General features: G+C 43.5%; 1 protein-coding gene across 1 annotated transcript in view; it reads left to right on the top strand.

Moving 5' to 3' along the window:
* The first annotated feature begins 3,678 nt into the window (after positions 1 to 3,678).
* LOC132390105 (protein unc-79 homolog) overlaps positions 3,679 to 24,187 on the top strand; it is a 625,175-nt gene continuing 604,666 nt past the window's right edge. Inside the window, exon 1 of the mRNA XM_059962702.1 lies at positions 3,679 to 3,865. Coding sequence (XP_059818685.1) covers positions 3,844 to 3,865 — 22 coding nt within the window. The 5' untranslated portion in view covers positions 3,679 to 3,843. The remainder of the gene's footprint in view (positions 3,866 to 24,187) is intronic.

Genomic DNA, 24,187 nt, shown 5'->3' with positions numbered 1-24,187 from the left:
CCACCTCAAGATATCATGGACACGATCAGAAACATCCCAGACTCTGGCACCTGGGAGGCAAACTACCATCCGTATTTCTTTCCTGCGTCCACAGAATCGCCTATCTGACCGCCTAACTATAGAGACCCCTATCACTGCTGTCATCCTCTTCCTTTCCCTACACATCTGAGCCACAGGGCCAGACTCTGTGCTAGAGGCATGACCATTGATACTTCCCCCAGGTAGGCCAAGTCACAAACATAAGCAATGTGTAACCTGCTGTAAGGTACAAGACTGTTGCAGTTTGCTATGGCTTCTATTGTTGGTCTATACATGGTGGGGAAGGTGGGGAATCTTTGAAGATCTATCTTGGGTCCAACATATTGATGCAATTACAAAAAGGGCATGTACAACAAGCTGGAGGAACTCAGCAGGTCAGGCAGCATCCATGGAAATGAGCAGTCAATGTTTCGGACCGAGACCCTTCATCAGGACTGAAGAGGGAGGGGGCAGGGGCCCTATAAAGAAGGTGGGGGGGGGAGGGTGGGAAGGAGAAGGCTGGTAGGTGCCAGGTGAAAAACCAGTAAGAGGAAAGATCAATGGGTGGAGGAGGGGAAGCAGGGAGGGGACAGGCAGGAAAGGTGAAGAAGGAATGTAAGGGGAAAGCACTATGTGTAGTAGAAGAAGGCAGAATCATGAGAGAGGTGATAGGCAGCTAGAGGAGGAGGCGGAGTGAAACTGGGATGGGGAAGGGAGAGGGAGGGAATTACCGGAAGTTGGAGAATTCAATGTTCATATCAAAGGGCTGGAGACTACCCAGACAGTATATGAGGTGTTGCTCCTCCAACCTGAGTTTGGCCTCATCATGGCAGTAGAGGAGGCCATGTATGGCCATATCCGAACGGGAATGTGAAGCAGAGTTGAAGTGGGTGGCAACTGGGATATCCTGTCTGTTGTGGAAGACGGAGCAGAGGTGCTTGACAAAGTGGTCCCCCAATTTGCGTCAGGTCACGCCGATGTAGAGGAGGCCACACCGGAGCACCAAACAGTCCTTCCAGGTGAGGCAACACTTCACTTGTGAGTCTGTTGGGGTCACTTATTGCATCTGGTGCTCCAGGTGAGCTCAATGCCTTCTGTACTCACTTTCGCCATCAGAACATGGAGGAACCAACACAAACCCCCACATCTCAAAATGATCCTTTGATCTCAGTATCTGAAGCTGGTGTGCGGACTGCCTTCAGGAGGGTGAATTGAAGGAAACCATCTGGACTGGATGGGGTACCTGGCCGTGTACTAAGGACCTGTGCTGTCCAACAGGCTGGTGTATTCACTGAGATCTTTAACCTCTCGCTTTGGCAGTGTATGGAACCCACCTGCTTCAATCAGGCTTCAGTTGTACTGGTACCCAAGAAGAACATGGTAACCTGCCTCAATGACTATGCCCAGCCGTACATATCTCGAGTGATGAAGTGTTTTGGGGAGGTTGGTGATGAAACATATCAGCTCCTGCCTGAGAAGCAACTTGGATCTGCTCTAATTTGCCTACTGGAGCAACAGGTCCATAGTAGGTGTCATTTCATTGGCTCTTCACTCAGTCCTGGAACATCTGGACAGCAAAGATGCATACATCAGGATGATCTTAATCAACTACAGCTCTGCATTTAATACCATCATCCCTCAAAACTGATCAATGAACTCCTAGATCTTGGCTTCAATACCTCGATGTGCAACTGGATCCTGGATTTTCTCACTTGTAGACCCCAGCCATTTTGGATTGACAACATCATCTCCTCCCTTTTCTCCATCAGCACAGGTGCACAACAGGGCAGTTGGCTTAGCCCCCTGCTCTACATGCTTTACACCTTAGACTGTGTGGCTAAGCAAAGCTCCAATACCATATTCAAATTTGCTGATGACACCACTGTTGTGGGCTGAATCAAAGGTGGTGATGAATCAGCATACAGGAGGGAGATTAAAAATTTGGCTGAGTGGCATCATAAAAACATACTCTCACTCAATGTCAATAAGACCAAAGAACTGATTTGTGGACTTGAGGAGAGGGAAACCGGAGATCCATGAGCCAGTAATTATCAGAGAATCAGATGTGGCGAGGGTTAGCAACTTTAAATTCCTGGGTGTCTCTATTGTGGAAGATCTGTTCTGGGCCCAAATGAAAGTACAATTGTGAAGAAAGCATGGCAGTGCCTCTACTTCCTTAGGAGTCTGTGGAGATTTGGCATGACATCAAAAACTTTGACAAACTTCTGCTGATATGCAATGGAGAGCGTATTGACTAGCTGCATGGGAACACCAATGTTTTTGAATGGAAAATCCTCCCAAAGGTAGGAGATTCGGTCAGTACATTGTTATAACAATCCCAACCATTGTGCACATCTACATGAAACGTTGTCGTAGGAAAGCAGCATCCACCATCAGAGGTCTCCACCACTTTGGTGGTGCCATCACTGTTGCCATTAGGTAGTAGACAGCGTCCATTATTAAAGACCCCCAGCACCCAGGGCATGCCCTTTCCTCACTGTCTCCGTCAGGTAGGAGATACAGAAGCCTGAAGGCATATACTCAGCGATTCAGGAACAGCTTCTTCCCCTCTGCCATCTGATTCCTAAATGGACATTGAAGTGTTGGACACTACTTCACTTTTTTAATATACAGTATTTCTGTTTTTGCACATTTTTAATAATCTATTCAATATACATAATTAATTTACTTGTTTATTTACTATTATGTTTTATTTTTTCTCTCTCTGCTAGATTATGTATTGCATTGAACTGCTGCTGCTAAGTTAACAAATTTCACACCACATACCAGGGATAACAAACCTGATTCTGATTCTTATTCTGATATAGGCACCTGAGGACTCTCAGCATCAGGTTCAAGAACAGTGACTACCCCTCATCCATCAGGCTCTTGAAGAAAAGGGGACAGTCACTTGCCCATCCATTGAGATGTTCCGGCGGTCAATGAATTCAATTTATGGACTCTTTATCTCGTTATCTCAAGTTCTCTCCATATATTGCTATTTATTTATATCAGCATTTGCAATTTGTTGTCTCCTGCACTCTACCGGATCTTTCATTCACCCTGTTATACTATTCCATAGATTTGCTGAGTATGCCCACAGGAAAATGAATTTCAGGGTTGTACATGGTGACATTAATGTACTTTGAAAACTTACTTTGAACTTTGGACGTGCTATGCACCAACTGCTCCCACTGCTTCAGGTGACGGGGTGGGGGGGGAGTTGCTAAGCAGGTGCTGTCCCTGCTTAGTTATATATATAATATACTTTTTTCCTCATTGTAATTTATATATTTTTACTATTATGTATTGCACTGTACTGCTACCTGAAAACAGCGAGATTCCCGACAATATGCCGCTGCCGGAGATATGAAGGTACGACGGCGGGCAGGTGAAGCCACCGGGCGCCGCCGTTCCCGGTCCAGGCCGGAGGAGGCAGCCGGGTGCTGGGTACCGCGCATGCGCCGCCGGTCCCGGTCCAGGCCGGAGGAGGCAGCCGGGTGCTGGGTACCGCGCATGCGCCGCCGTTCCCGGTCCAGGCCGGAGGAGGCAGCCGGGTGCTGGGTACCGCGCATGCGCCGCAGTTCCCTGTCCAGGCCGGAGGAGGCAGCCGGGTACTGGGTACCGCGCATGCGCCGCAGTTCCCTGTCCAGGCCGGAGGAGGCAGCCGGGTACTGGGTACCGCGCATGCGCCGCCGGTCCCGGTCCAGGCTGGAGGAGGCAGCCGGGTGCTGGGTACCGCGCATGCGCCGCCGGACTGCCTCCCGCTGGAAGATGCTCCATGGCGGATTTGATGCTGGTGACAAGCGCCTTTGAGAAAACAAAATGTCCACCAAAGCCGAACAATGTGAGTATCGAGTTTGTTCTGGCAAAGCAGAGTGCCATTATCAAATGAGAGACGTTATTATTCTGCCGTGTGCCATCTGTCATCCCCCAAAAAACGGAACGGGCCAGGTCAGCTGCTGCCGGTACATGCACCTACATGTTAATTTAGGAATTTAAAGCAACGAAAATAATACAGATGTGCTTAGTCAGACAGAAGTAGAATTGGGACAGCGATCCTTAAATGTTCCCTCTCTCTGCTGCTGTGGAAGAGGTTGGTTGCCAAGGTCAGCCATCCTCAGTAATGGGGTGAGAATGGGATAGACAGTAAGGTGCGTAACTGCAAAAGTCCCAGCTAATTAATAGTCTTTTTAAAAATTTTCATATTTTATAGACTTGAATCAAAGATGATTTGCTGAAAGTCAAATTAATGAGAGAGAACAAGAGCAGCTAATTATTACAATTATGTATAAAACTGGCATGATATGTACTGATGTTAGTTATTTAACAGTCATGAAAACAGTCCTCTTTTGGAATCAACTTCTCGGGATGACCTGCTGTGTTATTTTCATAAATGATTTTTGATACCATCACTGAGGGGAGATTTGAAAGAGATATACAAAATTTTGAGGAGAATAGATAATAGGAGATAGATAATAGGGAATAGGGGAATAGGTTAGGACTTTATTCCCTGGAGTGTAGGAGAATGAGGGGTGATTTGATAAAGGTGTATAAAATTATGATGGGTATAGATAGAGTGAATGAAAGCAGGCTTTTTCCACTGAGACCAGGGGAGAAAAAAAAACAGAGGTCATGGGTTAAGGGTGAAGGGGGAAAGGTTTAAAGGGAACATTGTGGGGGCTTCTTCACTCAGAGCGTAGTGGGAGTGTGGAATGAGTTGCCAGATGAAGTGTTGAATGCGGGCTCACTTTTGACATTTAAGAAAAACTTGGACAGGTATATGGATGAGATGGGTTTGGAGAGATATGGCCCAGGTGCAGGTCAGTGGGACTAGGCAGAAAAATGGTTCGGCACAGCCAAGAAGGGCCAAAAGCCCTGTTTCTGTGCTGTAATGTTCTATGGTTCTGTAAGGTAAAAGCAAGCAGGCATTTTCCACTGAGTTTGGGTGAGACTACATTACAACTAGAGGTCATGGGTTAAGGGTAAAAGGTGCGAAGTTCAGGGAGAATATGAAAGGGAACTTCTTCACCCAGAGGGCGGAGAGAGTGTGGAACGAGCTGCCAGTGGAAGTGGTGGATGTGGGTTTGATTTCACCATTTAGGAGATAGGTATTTCGATGGGAGGGGTTTGGAGCACGATGGTCAGGGTGATGGGAGTAGGCAGATTAATGGTCAAGTTGGCACTGACTAGATGGGCTTGCTTCAGTTCTGTAGTGCTTGATGACTCTATAAATCTATCATCTTTGCAAGAAGCATGAACAATGTTATTCAAGGTAAATGAATTTTAAAAATTATTGCATGAACGTAGAACAGTACAGAACAGGAACAATGTTGTGCTGAACCCAGTTAAATTAGTAATCAAATGGCCAACTAAACTAATCTCTTCTGCCTACAAAATGTCCTTAGCCTTGCAATTTTCTCACATTTGTGTGCCTATCTAAACATCTGTCATAAGTTTATAATGTATTTGCTTCCATTACCTCCCCAGGCAGCACATTCTAGGCATCCAGCACTCTGTGTAAAAATACTTGCCTCTCACAATTCTCTTGAACTTGCCCCATCCCACCTTAATTGCATGCCCTCTGATATTAGACATTTCAATCCTAGGAAAATAATACTCTGTCTATTCTATCTGTGGCTGTCATAATTTTATAAACGTCTATGAGATCTCTCCTCAGCTTGTACCACTCCAGAGAAAACAACCCAAGTTTACCCAGCTTCTCGATATAGCACATGCCCCCTAATCCAGGCAACATCCTGGTAAACCTCTTCTGTACCCTTTCCAAAGCCTTGATATTGTTCCTATAATGGGGCGGAAAGAACTGTATGCAATTCTCCAGATGCAGCCTGACTAGAGTTTTATAAAGCTGCAACTTGCAATTCTCCAGATGCAGCCTGACTAGAGTTTTATAAAGCTGCAACTTAACTTCATCACTTATGAACTCAATGCCTTGACTTATAAAGGCAAGCCTGATGGATGCCTTCTTAACCATCCTAGCAACATGTGTACCACTTTCAGGGAGTTATGTATGAACTTGGACCTCAAGATCCCTCTGTTCGTCAACACTCTTTGGCTATTCTAAATTTAATGTTTTGTGTTTATAAAAGTGAATGAAAAATTGGGTAGTCAGAATACAGCATGATAGAATGATCTTGTAAAGCAAATGACATGTCCCATAAGTGCCAAATTCACAAATATTTTGTGATGAATGGCATTGATAGAAATAGTTTATTACAGTCAGCCCTCCTTACTTGCGGGGGATTGGTTCCGAGACCCCCCCCCCGGATACCAAAAATCACGGATGCTCAAGTCCCTTATTTAACCTGGCTTAGTGTGGTGGTCTTTAGGACCCAGCAGAACCCTGGACTTTATTTAACTTGCTCAGTGCAGTGGACATTAGGACCTGGCGGTGCAGCTCTGAATCTGCAGTGTTTCTGTTCACGAAAATAATCACGATTGCGATTGAAAATAAAGTGGAAGTAAAGCGATTGGAAAGAGGTGAACCGCCATCGGTCATTGGAAAAGCGTTAGGCTACAGTCGGTCAATGATTGGAACAATTTTAATGGAGCATGTGAAAGGCCCTGCCCCGATGAAAGCTACAATTATTACTAAGCAACACAGTGCTTTAATTATTGAAATACATATGTTTCTTAAGTGTTTTATATGCATAGAAAGGTAAAATATGTATTATATACTAAGAAAAATGTTTGACTAACTGATGCTAAATAATACCAGATGTACCTGTTCCGACTTCAAATCCGACTAAGAGATGGACTCAGGAACAGAACTCCTTCATAACCTGGGGACTGCCTGTACTTTAAAATCATCTCTAGATTACTTATAGACCTAATACAATGTAAATGCTGTGTAAAAGTTGTTATACTGTATTGTTTAGGGAATAACGACAAGAAAAAGTAGTTTGTACATACGGAATCCGCGGATAAGGAGGACCGACTGTATATGGTGACAATGTATTTTGCTTACTGGCAGTTAATTTTCAAATAAAATGGGTATTTTTTTAAAAGCCAAAAAATATCTTAAACAGCTTTTAGTAGCTTTTGAAAACAACTGTAAGACAGTTTGAGGAGATCTGGTATGTCACCAAAGACACTTGCAAATTTCAACAGATGTGCTGTGGTGGACATTCTAACTGGCTGCATCACCATTTGGTTTGGAGGGGTCACTACACGAAATCGAAATAAGCTCTATAAAGTTGTAAACTCAGTCAGTTCCATCATGGGCACCAGCCTCCCAGTATCAAGGAAGTCTTCAAGGAATAATGCCTCAAATGGTGGCATCTTTCATTAAGAATCTCCATCACCCAGGTCATGCCCTCTTCTCATTTGTACCATCAAGGAGATGGTACAGTACCCTGAAGAGACACTCAATGTTTTAGGAACAGCTTCTTCCCCTCTGCCATGAGATTTCTGAATGGACATTGAACCCATGTGCACTACCTCACTACATTTTTTTCCTTTTTTTGTGCTACTTTATTTAATTTTTCTATTTACTTATGGTAAATTTATAGTATTTTTATTATGTATTACAATGTACTGCTACTGCAAAATAACAGTTTTCATGACATGTGCCAGTGATATTAAAACTGATTCTGCTTTGCTGTCAACCTCAAATGACTTTGATATACAGTACCAATAAAAGGTATTCACCTCCATTGGAAGTTTTCATGTTTTATTGTTTTACAACATTGAATCACAATGGGGTTAATTTGGTTTTTTTGACACTGATCAACAGGAAAAGACCCTTTTGTGTAAAAGTGAAAACCGATAACTCATAGGAGCAGAATTAGGCCATTCAGCCGATTGAGTATGCTCCTCCATTTCATTGTGCCTCAACCTGGATCCCATTCATCCCCATACATGCCATATCCTTTGATGCCCCGACCAATCAGGTATCTATCTACTTCCACTTTTGAGTATACCCACCATCTTGGTCTTCATTGCTGTCTGTGGCAGAGCATTTCACAGATTCACCACTCTTTGGATAAAAAAATTTCTCCTTTCCTCTGTTCTAAAAGGTTGCCCCTCAATTTTGAGGCTGTGCCTTCTAATTCTGAATACCCCAAATTGAGGAAACATCCTCTCCATATCCACCTTATGTAGTCCTTTCTACATTTGGCAGGTTTCAATGAGATCCCCATGCATTCTTCTAAATTCCGGTGAATACAGGCCCAAAGTTGCCAAATGTGCCTTCATTCCTGGAATCATCCTCATGAACCTCATTTGGACTCTCCAATGACAACACATCCTTTCATGAGAATAGGGCCCAAAACTGTAGACAGCACTCCAAGTGCAGCCTGACTAGTGTCTTGTAAAGGCTTAGCATTATCTGCTTGTTTTTATATTCAATTCCCCTTGAAATAAATGCCAACATTGCATTTGCCTTCTTCACCACAGACTTAATCTGTAAATTAACCTTCTGGGAGTCTTGCATGAGGACTCCAAAGTCCATCTGCACCTCTGTTGTTTGAACCTTCTTCCTATTACTTTCTCAGCACTATCTACCAATCCACCTACCTTTGTATCATCTGCAAACTTTGCCACAAAGCCTTCAATTCCACTATCCAAATTATTGACAAACAGTGTGAAAAATAGCAGTCCTGATATTGACCCCTGAGGAACACCACTAGTCACTGGCAGCCAACCGGAAAAGGCCCCTTTATTCCCATTCGCTGCCTCCTGCCTCCTCTGTTATCCATGCCAGTATATTTCCTTAAATACCATAGGATTTTTATCTTGTTAAGCAGTCTCATGTGAGGCACCTTATCAAATGCCTTCTGAAAATCCAAGTGAATGACATCTACTGCCTCTCCTTTGCCCACCCTGCTTGTTACTTCAAATACTCTAACATATTTTTAGGCCAGATTTCCTTTTATTGAACCATACTGACTTTGATTTATTTTATCATTACTCTCCAAGTATCTTGAAACCTCATCCTTAATAATAGACTCCAACACTTTCTCAACCACTGAGGTTAGGCTAATTGGCCTATAATTTCTGCTCTTTTGTCTTCCTCTCTTTTTAAAGAGTGGAGTGACATTTGCAATTTTCCAGTCCTCCAGATCTGTACAAAATGATCTAAATTAATTGCAAATATAAACCACAAAATAATTGATTGCACAAGTATTCACCTCCTATAATATGACACACCAAATCATCACTGGTGCAGCAATTGGTTTTGCAAGTCACATAATTAGTTAGTTGGAGACCTGTGTGCAGTTGAGGTGTTTCAATTGATTGTAGTAAAAATACACCTATCTGGAAGGTTCAACCGCTGGTGAGTCAGTATCCTGGTAAAAACTACACCATGATGACAAAAGAACACTCCAAACAACTCTGTGAAAAGTTTATGGAAAAACACAAGTCACTGTAGCAGGCTCTAGAAGGTGTGGGAAGGCCATTATACAAAAAAAGTTCCAAGTCACTAAATGTCCCCTGGAGTACAGCCAATCATCAAGAATTGGAAAGAATACAGCATAGCTTTAAACCTGCCCTGAGCAGACCATCCTCAAAAACTGAGTGACCATGCAAGAAGGGAACTAGTGGGGGAGCCCACCAAGAGACCTATGACAAATCTGGAGAAATTACAAGCTTCAATGACTGAGATGGGAAAGACTGTGCCGACAACAACTGTTGCCTGGGTGCAGCTTTATGAGAGAGTGGAAAAGAGAAAGCCACTGTTGGGGAAAAAAATCTCCCATGAGAGATCGGCTAGAGTTTGCCAGAAGGCATATGGGAATCTCTGAAGTCAGCTGGAAGAAGACTGTATGGTCTGATGAAACCAAAATTGAGCTTGTTGGCCATCAGACTAAACGTTATGTTTGGCATAAGCCATACACCACACATTGTCAAAAACACGCCATCCCTACTGTGAAGCATGATAGTGGTGGCATCATGCTGTGGGGATGCTTCACTGCAACAGGCCCTGGAAGGTTTGTGAAGGTAGAGGGTAAAATGAATGCAGCAAAATACAGGGAAATCCCGGAGGAAAGCCTAATGCAGTTTGTAAGGGAACTGTGACTTGGGAGATTTGTTTTCCAGCAAGACAATGACCTCAAGCACAAAGCCAAAGCTGCACAGGAATGGCTAAAAACAGCGAAGTGGCTGAGTTAGAGTCTGGACCTCAATCCAATGAGGATTAGTGGTTGGACTTGAAAATTGCTGTTCACTTATGATCCCCATGCAATCTGACAGAGCTTGAGAAGTTTGATAAAGAAAAATAGGGAAAAATTGCAGTGTCTAGATGTGCAAAGCTGATAGAGACCTATTCACACAGACTCAAGGCTGTAATTCCTGCCAAAGGTGCATCTACTAAATATTGACTTGAAGGGGTGAAGACTTCTGCAACCAATTATGTTGTGTTTTATGCTTATAATTAACTTGGGTCATTTTGTAGAGATCTGTTTTCACTGTGACACAAAGGAGTCTTTTTCTGTAGATCATTGTCAAAAAAGTCAAATTAAATCCGTGTGATTCGATGTTGTAAAACAATAAAACTTGAAAACTTCCGGGGGGGGGGGGGTGAATACTTTTTATAGGCACTGTAGTTGTGCTAGACTGCTGTATTATGTGTGTAAACTGCCATGGTGCCCCAACTCTCAGTAATTCAGAACCGCGAAGGATCATGAAGACCCTAGAGAGACTTGTTCTAGCGCAGCTCCAGCCTATGGTTAGGCCACACTTAGATCCCCTCCAGATCGCTTATCAGCCCCGACTAGGAGTTGAGGATGCTATCGTCTACCTGCTGAACCGTGTCTATGCCCACCTGGACAAGCCGGCGAACACTGTGAGGGTCATGTTTTTTGACTTTTCCAGTGCATTCAACACCATCCGCCCTGCTCTGCTGGGTGAGAAGCTGACAGTGATGCAGGTGGATGCTTCCCTGGTGTCATGGATTATTGATTACCTGACTGGCAGATCACAGTACGTGCGCTTGCAACACTGTGTATCAGACAGAGTGGTCAGCAGCACTGGGGCTCCACGAGAGTCTGTCCTGTCTCCCTTTCTCTTCACCATCTACATCTTGGACTTCAACTACTGCACAGAGTCTTGCCACCTTCAGAAGTTTTCTGATGACTCTGCCATAGTTGGATGCATCAGCAAGGGAGATGAGGCTGAGTACAGGGCTACGGTGGGAAACTTTGTCACATGGTGCGAGCAAAATCATCTGCAGCTTAATGTGAAAAAGCTGGTGGTGGACCTGAGGAGGGCTAAGGCACCGGTGACCCCTGTTTCCATCTAAGGGGTCTGTATGGACATGGTGGAGGATTACAGATCCCTGGGGATACGAATTGACAATAAACTGGACTGGTCAAAGAACACTGAGGCTGTCTGCTAGAAGGGGCAGAGCCGTCTCTATTTCATGAGGAGACTGAGGTCCTTTAACATCTGCCGGACGAGGCTGAGGATGTTCTACGAGTCTGTGGTGGCCAGTGCTATCATGTTTGCTGTTGTGTGCTGGGGCAGCAGGCTGAGGGTAGCAGACACCAACAGAATCAACAAACTCATTCGTAAGGCCAGTGATGTTGTGGGGGTGGAACTGGACTCTCTGATGGTGGTGTCTGAAAAGTGGATGCTGTCCAAGTTGCATGCCATCTTGGACAATGACTCCCATCCACTCCATAATGTACTGGTTAGGCACAGGAGTACATTCAGCCAGAGGCTCATTCCACTGAGATGTAACACTGAGCATCATAGGAAGTCATTCCTGCCTGTGGCCATCAAACTTTACAACTCCTCCCTCGGAGTGTCAGACACCCTGAGCCAATAGGCTGGTCCTGGACTTATTTCCACTGGGCATGATTAACTTATTATTATTTAATTATTTATGGTTTTCTATTGCTATATTTCTTCACTATTCTTGGTGTAGCTGTAATGAAACCCAATTTCCCTCGGAATCAATAAAGTATGTCTGTCTGGAAGTTAATTTGGAGAGGAAAGTGTTCCCTTTCATCTACTGCTCTGGTTTGTTTAAGTGGTAAAAATTAACAAATGCGTAAACTTGCTGAAAAATGCAGTGCAAGGGATCATGTGAATATGAAGCCTTGGTATGATGGTGTTTAAGACATTTGATCTTAAAATCATATGACATTGGAGAATTAGGCTATTTGGTCCATCGTGCCTACTCTTCCATCATGGCTGATTTATTATCCCTCTCACCCCATTCTTTTGCCTCATCTCTCCTTAAACCTGGATGTACTGACTGATCAAGAACCTATCAACTCTGCTTTAAATATACCCAATGACTTTTGCCTCCACAGCATTCTATGGGAATGAATTCCACAGATTCATCACCTCTGGCAAAAGCAATTCCTCATCTTTTCTGTTCTAAATGGACAACCCTATATTCTGAATCTGTACCCTCTGGTCCCAGACTCCCCCATTATAGGAAATATTCTCATCACAATGTAGAATATCAGTTATTTGGAGCTTTTTGACCTGAACTTGTGTGCTGATGTGGCTGTGTCATTCCAGACAAATGAAGAATTTCCAACACGTCCTTCAAGTGCAAAGTGGTGGACAAGCTTTGGGGAGAATTGAGGGTAGAATCAGTTGGCATGTGTTAAAATAATTGTTGTCGCCGATAATAAAATAACCAAAGTAGCTGAACCCAAAACACATGCACTCTTATGACTCAGGCATTCTTTTTATTTTACTTGTGCACAAGGAGAACAGCATGGGCTCCTGTCACCCACACTATTTTAGACACAATTGGCGCATCAGTTACAGACAACACACACAAAATGCTGGTGGAACACAGCAGGCCAGGCAGCATCTATAAGGAGAAGCACTGTCGACGTTTCGGACTGAGACCCTTCGTCAGGACTAACTGAAAGGAGAGATACTAAGAGATTTGAAAGTAGTGGGGGGAGGGGGAAATGCGAAATGATAGGAGAAGACCGGAAGGGGTGGGATGAAGCTAAGAGCTGGAAAGGTGATTGGCGAAAGTGATACAGAGCTGGAGAAGGGAAAGGATCATGGGACAGGAGGCCTCGGGAGAAAGAAAGAGGCGGGGGGGGGGGAGCACCAGAGGGAGATGGAGAACAGGCAGTTACAGTTATATCAGTTACAGATATTATAAATTGTGTATGTTTGACTTGCAAGATCAAACTCATTCACAATGGAGGTATTAAAGTCAGTCAAAACAGTAAAGGCAATAGAGCCTTTGTTGTTGGGTGTGTTTCACATCCCTCTGTTATCTTGGTTGTCTCCTGTACCCCCTATTGTGTAAAGAGGTGGGAAGTTTTAGGAAGACCTTTCTTCACTACAGAGGCCTTACTCGTCTGCTTTCAGTACATAGCCACAGTCAACCCAGCTTATCTTGTCTATATTAAGCAGGGGTGTCTGGCATCACACCAAAGTTCTCACTTGACTGCAACTGTCCCAGGCTATCCTTTGCTTTGCTGCAACTTCCACACACGTGAAGCAACTGCATATCTGCCCAAGTTCAGATTTCGTGAAGAAGCTGACATAAAACTAGAAACACAGGAAATACTCAGCAGCTCAGGACTGATCTGTGGAGAAGGAAAAAGAGTTAATATTTCAAATTCGCTGGGAGTGGGGGTGATGGCTTGTTCACTGAGGCTGATTTGCTTGGAAATAGTGAAAGATAAATGAGGGCAAAGGAACGAAAAATCCCCCTCTAACTCAATCCTGAAAAAAAAATTAGAATTGTGACACCAGTCATTGAAAATCTGAAGTGACGCATCATGCTTGAAATACCCAGTGGAGAGCAACACATTGAGCAGACAGAAAAACTAAATTATTTCAAAATGGTTTAATGTCATTGCCAGTACATGAGTGTAAAGGAGAATGAAATAATTGTTACTCTGGATCCAATGCAATACAAAACAAAAATACAATTAGATAAAGAACGCGATAATAAAAACACAATAAATATAAAATATAAAATACCTTGTATATAAAGATTGAATGTAAGTTTACAAAATAACATTAAAAAAACATAGAAACACAGAAAACCTACAGCGCAATACAGGCCCTTTGGCCCACAATGTTGTGCTGAACATGACCTTACCTGAGAAATTACTAGAGTTACCCATAGCCCTCTATTTTTCTAAGCTCCATGTACCTATTCAAAAGTCTCTTAAAAGACCCTATCATATCCGCCACCACCACTGTTGCTGGCAGCCCATTCCACACACTCACCACACTCTGAGTGAAAAAACTTACCCCTGACATCTCCTCTGTACCTACTCCCCAGCACCTTAAACTTGTGTCCTCTTGTGGCAGCCATTTCAGCCCTGTGAAAAAAACCTCTGACTATCTACATGATCAAAGCCTCTCATCATCTTATACACCTCTATCAGACCTCTCCTAGTTGCTCCAAGGAGAAAAGGCCGAGTTCACTCAACCTATTCTCATAAGGCATGCTCCCCAATCCAGGCAACATCCTTGTAAATGTCCTCTGCACCCTTCCTATCACTTCCACATCCTTCCTGTAGTGGGGCGACCAGAACTGAGTACAGTACTCCAAGTGGGATCTGACCAGGGTCCTATAAAGCTGTAACATTACCTCTCGGCTCTTAAACTCAATCCCATTGTTGATGAAGGCCAAAGCATCATATGCCTTCTTAATCATAGAGTCAATCTGCGCAACAGCTTTGAGTATTCTATGGACTTGGACCCCAAGATCCCTCTGATCTCCCACACTGCCAAGAGTCTTACCAGTAATAATAGACAATAGACAGTAGGTGCAGGAGTAGGTCATTCAGCCCTTCTAGCCAGCACTGCCATTATCTGTGATCATGGCTGATCATACGCAATCAGTACCCTGTTCCTGCCCTCTCCCCATATCCCTTGACCCCGCTATCTATGAGCTCTATCTAACTCTCTCTTGAATGCATCCAGAGACATGGCCTCCACTGCCTTCTGGGGAAGAGCATTCCACATATCCACCACTCTCTGGGTGAAAAAGTTTTCCGCATCTCTGTTATAAATGGCCTACCCCTTATTCTTAAACGGTGGCCTCTAGTTCTGGACTCACCCATTAGCGGGAACATGCTTCCTGCCTCCAGTGTGTCCAATCCCTTAATGATCTTATATGTTTCAATCAGATCCCCTCTCATCCTTCTAAATTCCAGTGTATACAAGCCCAGTCGCTCCAATCTTTCAACATATGACAGTCCCGCCATTCCGGGAATTAACCTTGTGAACCTACGCTGCACTCCCTCAATAGCAAGGATGTCCTTCCTCAAATTTGGAGACCAAAACTGCACACAGTACTCCAGGTGGGGTCTCACCAGGACCCTGTACAGCTGCAGAAGGACCTGTTTACTCCTATACTCAATTCCTCTTGTTATAAAAGCCAGCATGCCATTAGCTTTCTTCACTGCCTGCTGTACCTGCATGCTTGCTTTCATTGACTGATGTACAAAAACACCTAGATCTCGTTGTACTTCCCCTTTTCCTAACTTGACTCCATTTAGATAGTAATCTGCCTTCCTGTTCTTGCCACCAAAGTGGATAACCTCACATTTATCCACATTAAAATGCATTTGCCATACATTTGCCCACTCACCCAACCTGTCCAAGTCACCCTGCATTCTCATAACATCCTCCTGATATTTCACACTGCCACCCAGCTTTGTGTCATCAGCAGATTTGCTAATGTTACTTTTAATCCCTTCATCTAAATCATTAATGTATATTGTAAACAGCTGTGGTCCCAGCACCGAACCTTGCGGTACCCCACTGGTCACAGCCTGCCATTCCGAAAGGGACCCGTTAATTGCTACTCTTTGTTTCCTGTCAGCTAGCCAATTTTCAATCCATGTCAGTACTCTGCCCCCAATACCATGTGCCCTAATTTTGCCCACTAATCTCCTATGTGGGACTTTATCAAAAGCTTTCTGGAAGTCCAGGTACACTACATTCACTGGCTCTCTCTTGTCCATTTTCATAGTTAGGTGGGCAGATAGGTGGGTCATGGTCAGGAAGGGGAAGAGGCAGGTACTAGAGGGTACCCCGGTGGCTGTACCCCTTGACAATAAGTACTCATGTTTGAGTACTGTTGGGGGGGACAGCCTTCCTGGTGGAAGTGACAGTGGCCGGGCCTCCGGCACAGAGGACGGCCCTGTAGCTCAGAAGGGTAGGGATAGAAGATAGAGGACCATAGTAATAGGGGACTTAATAGTCAGGGGTTCAGACAGGCGGTTCTGTGGAGGTGATCGGGAGTCCCGGATGGTAATTTGCCTCCCTGCTGCCAGGGTTCGGGACGTTTCTGATCGCGTCCAAGATATCCTGAAGTGGGAGGGTGAGGAGCCGGAGGTCGTGGTACATGTAGGTACCAATGACATAGGTAGGAAAGGGGAAGAGGTCCTGAAATGAGAGTATAGGGAGTTAGGAAGGCAGTTAAGAAGAAGGACCACAAAGGTAGTAATCTCGGGATTACTGTCTGTGCCAAGCGACAGTGAGAGTAGGAATAGAATTAGGTAGAGGATGAATGTGTGGCTGTGGGATTGGAGCAGGGGGCAGGGATTCAAGTTTCTGGATCATTGGGACCTCTTCTGGGGCAGGCGTGACCTGTTCAAGAAGGATGGGTTACACTTGAATCCTGGGGGGACCAATATCCCAGCGGCGAGGTTTGCTAGGGCTACAGGGCAGACTTTAAACTAGTAAGATGGGGGGGGGGGCAGGAATCAATTTGAGGAAACCATGGGAGAGGAGGTTAGTTCACCAGTAGAGCAAGTAAATAGACAGTGTGTGAGGGAGGAAAGGCAGGTGATGGAGAAGGGATGCGCTCAGCCCGAAGATGTAGGGGAGAAGAAAGAAAAGGATAATAAATTTGAATGCATTGTTAGGGATGAAAAGAGAGGAGGGGGTGGAGAGTATCTTAAATGTATCTATTTTAATGCTAGGAGCATTGTAAGAAAGGTGGATGAGCTAAAAGCGTGGATTGATACCTGGAATTATTATGTTGTAGCTATTAGTGAAACATGGTTGCAGGAAGGGTGTGATTGGCAACTAAATATTCCTGGATTTAGTTGCTTCAGGTGAGATAGAGTAGGAGGGGCCAGAGGAGGAGGTGTTGCATTGCTTGTCTGAGAAAATCTTATGGCGGTGCTTTGGAAAGATAGATTAGAGAGCTCCTCTAGGGAGGCTATTTGGGTGGAATTGAGGAATGGGAAGGGTGTAGTAACACTGATAGAAGTGTATTATAGGCCACCTAATGGGGAGTGTGAGTTGGAAGAGCAAATGTGTAAGGAGATAGCAGATATTTGTAGTAAACACAAGGTGGTGATTGTGGGAGATTTTAATTTTCCACATGTAGACTGGGAAGCTCATTCTGTAAAAGGGCTGGATGGTTTAGAGTTTGTGAAATGTGTGCAGGATAGTTTTTTGCAACAATACATAGAAGTACCGACTAGAGATGGGGCAGTGTTGGATCTCCTGTTAGGGAATGCGATAGGTCAGCTGACAGATGTATGTGTTGGGGAGCACTTCGGGTCCAGTGATCACAATAGCATTAGCTTCAATATAATTATGGAGAAGGACAGGACAGGACCTAGAGTTGAGATTTTTGATTGGAGAAAGGCTAACTTTGAGGAGATGCGAAGGGATTTAGAGAGAGTGGATTGGGTCAAGTTGTTTTATGGGAAGGATGTAATAGAGAAATGGAGGTCATTTAAGGGTGAAATTATGAGGGTACAGAATCTTTATGTTCCTGTTAGGTTGAAAGGAAAGGTTAGAAAGCACCATGGTTTTCAAGGGATATTAGAAATTTGGTTCAGAAAAAGAGGGATGTCTACAATTGATATAGGCAGCATGGAGTAGAGGAATTGCTCGAGGAATATAAAAATGTAAAAGGAATCTTAAGAAAGAGATTAGAAAAGCGAAAAGAAGATACGAGGTTGGTTTGGCAAATAAGGTGAAAGTAAATCCGAAAGGTTTCTACAGTTATATTAAAAGCAAGAGGATAGTGAGGGATAAAATTGGCCCCTTAGAGAATCAGGGTGGTCAGCTATGTGTGGAGCCGAGGGAGATGGGAAAGATTTTGAATGATTTCTTCTCTTCGGTATTCACTAAGGAGAATTGTGTAAGGTAGGAGGTGTTGTGGATAATGAGGTGGGTTTTCAAAGCTTGCAGGGAGATTTATGCCGGTTAGAAGAATGGGCTGAACGTTGGCAGATGGAGTTTAATGCTGAGAAGTGTGAGGTTCTACATTTTGGCAGGAATAATCCAAATAGAACATACAGGGTAAATGGTAGGGCATTGAGGAATGCAGAGGGACAGAGAGATCTAGGAATAACAGTGCATAGTTCCCTGAAGGTGGAGTCTCATGTAGATAGGGTGGTGAAGAAGGTTTTTGGAACAATGGCCTTTATAAATCAAAGCATTGAGTACAGAAGTTGGGATGTAATGTTAAAATTGTACAAGGCATTGGTAAGGCCAAATTTGGAATATTTTGTATAGTTCTGGTCACCGAATTATAGGAAAGATGTCAACAAAATAGAGTACAGAGAAGATTTACTAGAATGTTACCTGGGTTTCAGCACCTAAGTTACAGAAAAAGGCTGAACAAGTTAGGTCTTTATTCTTTGGAGTGTAGAAGGTTGAGGGGGGATTTGATCAAGGTATTTAAAATTTTGAGAGGGATAGATAGAGTTGACGTGAATAGGCTGTTTCCATTGAGAGTAGGGGAGATTCAAACGAGAGAACATGATTTGAGAGTTAGGGGGCAAAGTTTAAGGGAAACACGAGGGGGTATTTCTTTACTCAGAGAGTGATAGCTGTGTGGAATGAGCTTCCAGTAGAAGTAGTAGAGGCCAGTTCAGTTGTGTCATTTAAGGTAAAATTGGATTGGTATATGGACAGGAAAGGAGTGGAGGGTTATGGGTTGAGTGTGGGTAGGTGGGACTCGGTGAGATTAAGAGTTCGGCACGGACTAGGAGGGCCGAGATGGCCTGTTTCCGTGCTGTGATTGTTATATGGTTATATGGTTGTAGTTACTATATTAATACTATATTCTGCCATCATAGTGGACCTCCAAGTTGAACCACCTCACATTTATCTGGGTTGAACTCCATCTACCACTTCTCAGCCCAGTTTTGTATCCTATCAATGCCCCACTGTAACCTCTGACAGCCCTCCACACCACCCACAACACCCCCAATCTTTGTGTCATCACCAAATTTACTAACCCATCCCTCCACTTCCTCATCCAGGTCATTTATAAAAATCACGAAAAGTAAGGGTCCTGAGGCACTCCACTGGTGACTGACCTCCATGCAGCATATGACCCGTCTACAACCACTCTTTGCCTTCTGTTGGTAAGCTAGTTCTGGATCCACAAAACAATGTCCCCTTGGATCCCATGCCTCCTTACTTTCTCAATTAGCCTTGCATAGGGTATCTTATCAAATGCCTTGCTGAAATCCATATACATTCTAGCTACTGCTCTTCCTTCATCAATGTGTTTAGTCACATCCTCAAGGAATTCAATCCCGCTTGTAAGGCACAACCTGACCTTGACAAAGCCTTGCTGACTATTCCTAACCATGCCATGCCTCTCCAAATGTTCATAGATCCTGCCTCTCAAGATCTTTTCCATCAATTTAACAACCACTGAAATGAGACTCACTTGTCTATAATTTCCTGGGCTATCACTACTCCCTTTCTTGAATAAGGGAACAACATCCACAACCCTCCAATCCTCTGGAACCTCTGCTGTCCCCATTGATGATGCAAAGATCATTGCCAGAGGCTCAGCAATTTCTTCCCTTGCCTTCCCCAGTAGCCTGGGGTATATCTTGTCCAGTCTCAGTGACTTATCCAACTTGATGCTCTCCAAAAGCTCCAGCGTATCCTTGTTCTTAGTATCTATATGCTCAAGCTTTTCAATCCACTGTAACTCATCTCTACAATCACCAAGATCCTTTTCTGTAGTGAATACTGAAGCAAAGTACACATTACGTATCTCTGCTATCTCCTATGGTTCCATACACGCTTTTCCACTGTCACACTTAATTGGTCCTATTCTTTCATGTCTTATCCTCTTGTTCTTTACATACTTGTAGAATGCCTTGGAGTTGTCCTTAATCCTGTCCGCCAAGGCCTTCTCATGGCCCCTTCTGGCTCTCCTAATTTCATTCTTAAGCTCCTTTCTGCTAGCCTTATAATCTTCTAGATCGCTATCATTACCTAGTTTTTTGAACCTTTTGTAAGCTTTTCTTTTCTTCTTGACTAGATTAACAACAGCCTTTGTACACCATGGTTCCTGTACCCTACCATCCTTTCCCTGTCTCATTGGAATGTACCTATGCAGAATGCCACCCAAATATCCCCTGAACATTTGCCACGTTTCTTCCGTACATTTCCCTGAGAACATCTGTTCCCAATTTGTTTCCAAGTTCCTGCCTGGTAGCTTTGTATTTCCCCTTACTCCAATTAAACACTTTCCTGACTTGTCTGTTCCTATCCCTCTCCAATGCTATGGTAAAGGAGATAGAGTTGTGATCACTATCTCCAAAATGCTCTCCCACTGAGAGACCTGACACCTGACCAGGTTCATTTCCCAATACCAGATCAAGTACAGCCTCTCCTTTTGTAGGCTTATCTACATACTGTGTCAAGATACCTTCCTGAACACACCTAACAAACTCCACCCCATCTAAGCCCCTTGCTGTAGGGAGATGCCAGTCAATATTTGGGAAATTAAAATCTCCCACCATGACAACCCTGTTTTTATGACACTTTTCCAGAATCTGTCTCCGTATCTGCTCCTCGATGTCCCTGTTACTATTGGGAGGTCTATAAAAGTCCCAATAGAGTTATTGACCCCTTCCTGTTCCTAACTTCCACCCACAGAGAGTCGTAGACAAATCCTCCATGACTTCCTCCTTTTCTGCAGCCGTGATGCTATCTCTGATCAACAGTACCATGTCCCCACCTCTTTTGCCTGCCTCCCTGTCCTTTCTGAAGCATCTAAAGCCTGGCATTCAAAGTAACCATTCCTGTCCCTGATCCATCCAAATCTCTGTAATGGCCACAACATTATAGCTAAGTACTGATCTATGTTTTAAGCTCATCCACTTTGTTCATAATACTCCTTGCATTAAAATAGACACATCTCAAACCATCGGTCTGAGTGCGTGCCTTTTCTATCATCTGCCTATCCTCCGTCTTGCACTATTTCCAAGCTTTCCTTATTTGTGAGCCAATTGCTTCTTGCTCCAACTCTTCAGATCGGTTCCCACCCCTCCAGCAATTCTAGTTGAAACTTTCCAATGGACTGGATGAGCTGATGGCCATTTCTGTGCTGTACTTTTGTATGTCTGTATGAGGGGTGATTGATAAGTTTGTGGTCTAAGGTAGAAGGAGTCACTTTTTAAAAACCTCACTCATTTATTTTTCAACATAGTCCCCTCCTACATTTACACACTTAGTCCAGTGGTTGTGGAGCATAACCATATAACAATTACAGCACGGAAGCAGGCCATCTCAGCCCTTCTAGTCTGTGCTGAACCCTTACTCTCACCTAGTCCCACCGACCTGCACTCAGCCCAAAACCCTCCATTCCTTTCCTGTCCATATACCTATCCAATTTTACTTTAACTGAACCTGCCTCTATCACTTCTACTGGAAGCTCGTTCCACACTGCTACCACTCTCTGAGTAAAGAAGTTCCCCCTTGTGTTACCCCTAAACATTTACCCTCTAACTCTCAACTCATGTCCTCTTGTTTGAATCTCCCCTACTCTCAATGGAAAAAGCCTATCCACGTCAACTTTATCTATCTCCCTCATAATTTTAAATGTTTCTATCAAGTTCCCCCCTCAACCTTCTACGCTCCAAAGAATAAAGACCTAACTTGTTCAGCCTTTTTCTGTAACTTAGGTGCTGAAACCCAGGTAACATTCTAGTAAATCTTCTCTGTACTCTATTTTGTTGACATCTTTCCAATAATTCAGTGACCAGAACTGTACACAATACTCCAAATTCGGCCTTACCAATGCATTGTACAATTTTAACATTACATCCCAACTCCTATACTCAATGCTCTGATTTATAAAGGCTAGCATACCAAAAGCTTTCTTCACCACCCTATCCACATGAGATTCCACCTTCAGGGAACTATGCACCATTATTCCTAGATCGCTCTGTTCTACTGCATTCTTCAATGCCCTACCATTTACCATGTATGTCCTATTTGGATTATTCCTACCAAAATGTAGCACCTCACACTTATCAGCATTAAACTCCATCTGCCATCTTTCAGCCTACTCTTCTAACTGGCTTAAATCTCTCTGCAAGCTTAGAAAACCTACTTCATTATCCACAACGCCCCCTATCTTTGTATCACCTGCATACTTACTAATCCAATTTACTACCCCATCATCCAGATCATTAATGTATATGACAAACAACATTGGAGCCAGTACAGATCCCTGAGGCACACCACTAGTCACCGGCCTCCAACCTGACAAACAGTTATCCACCACTACTCTCTGGCATCTCCCATCTAGCCACTGTTGAATCCATTATACTATTTCAATATTAGTAGTTAACAATTGAACTTTTCTAACTAACTTTCTGTGTGGAATCTTGTGAAAAGCCTTACTGAAGTCCATATAGACAACATCCACTGCTTTACCCTCGTCAACTTTCCTCGTAACCTCTTCAAAAAATTCAATAGGATTTGTCAAACATGACCTTCCACACACAAATCCATGTTGACTGTTCCTAATCAGACCCTGTCTATCCAGATAATTATATATACCATCTCTAAGAATACTTTTAATTAATTTACCCACCACTGACGTCAAACTTACAGGCCGATAATTACTAGGTTTACTCTTAGAACCCTTTTTAAACAATGGAACCACATGAGCAATGCACCAATCCTCCGGTACCATCCCCGTTTCTAATGACATTTGAAATATTTCTGTAAGAGCCCCTGCTATTTCTACATTAACTTCCCTCAAGGTCCTAGGGAATATCCTGTCAGTATCCGGAGATTTATCCACTTTGATATTCTTTAAAAGCGCCAGTACTTCCTCCTCTTTAATCATCATAGTTTCCACAACTTCCTTACTTGTTTCCCTTCCCTTACACAATTCAATATCCTTCTCCTCAGTGAATACCGAAGAAAATAACTTGTTCAAAATCTCCTCCATCTCTTTTGGCTCCACACGTAGCTGTCCACTCTGATTCTCTAAGGGACCAATTTTATCCATCACTATCCTTTTGCTGTTAATGTAACTGTAGAAACCCTTTGGATTTATTTTCACCTTACTTGCCAAAGCAATCTCATATCTTCTTTTAGCTTTTCTAATTTCTTTCTTCAGATTCTTTTTACATTCTTTATATTCCTCGAGTGCTTCATTTACTGCATGCTGCCTATATTTATTGTAGATATCTCTCTTTTTCCGAACCCAGTTTCCAATATCCCTTGAAAACCATGGCTCCCTCAGACTTTTAACCTTTCCTTTCAACCTAACAGGAACCTCTGTACCCTCAAAATTTCACCTTTAAATGACCTCCATTTCTCTATTACATCCTTCCCATAAAACAAATTGTCCCAATCCACTCCTTTTAAATCCTTTCGCATCTCCTCAAAATTAGCCTTTCTCCAATCAAAAATCTCAACCCTGGGCCCAGTCCTATCCTTCTCCATAACTACATTGAAACTAATGGCATTGTGGTCACTGGACCCGAAGCGCTCCCCAACACATACCTCCGTCACCTGACCTATCTCATTCCCCCATTCTTGATGAAGGGTCTTGGCCCGAAACGTTGGCTACTCTTTTCTCACAGATGCTCCCTGACCTGCTGAGTTCTTCCAGCATTGTGTTGGTATTCTTCTATCTCATTCCCTAACAGGAGATCCAGCCCTGCCACTTCTCTAGTTGGTACCTCTATGTATTGTTGCAAAATACTATACTGCACACGTTTTACAAACTCCAAACCATCCAGCCCTTTTACAGTATGGGCTTCCCAGTCTATGTGTGGAAAATTAAAATCTCCCACAATCACAACTTTGTATTACTACAAATAGCTGCTATTTCCCTACAAATTTGCTCCTCCAATTTTCTCTCCCCATTAGGTGGTCTATAATACACCCCTGTAAGTGTTACTACACCTTTCCCATTCCTCAATTCCACCCAAGTAGCCTCCCTTAACGAGCCCTC

This window comes from Hypanus sabinus, chromosome 2 (assembly GCF_030144855.1).
Source record: "Hypanus sabinus isolate sHypSab1 chromosome 2, sHypSab1.hap1, whole genome shotgun sequence".
Lineage (NCBI taxonomy): Eukaryota > Metazoa > Chordata > Chondrichthyes > Myliobatiformes > Dasyatidae > Hypanus > Hypanus sabinus.
This window is presented reverse-complemented; position numbering and strand designations above follow the sequence as displayed.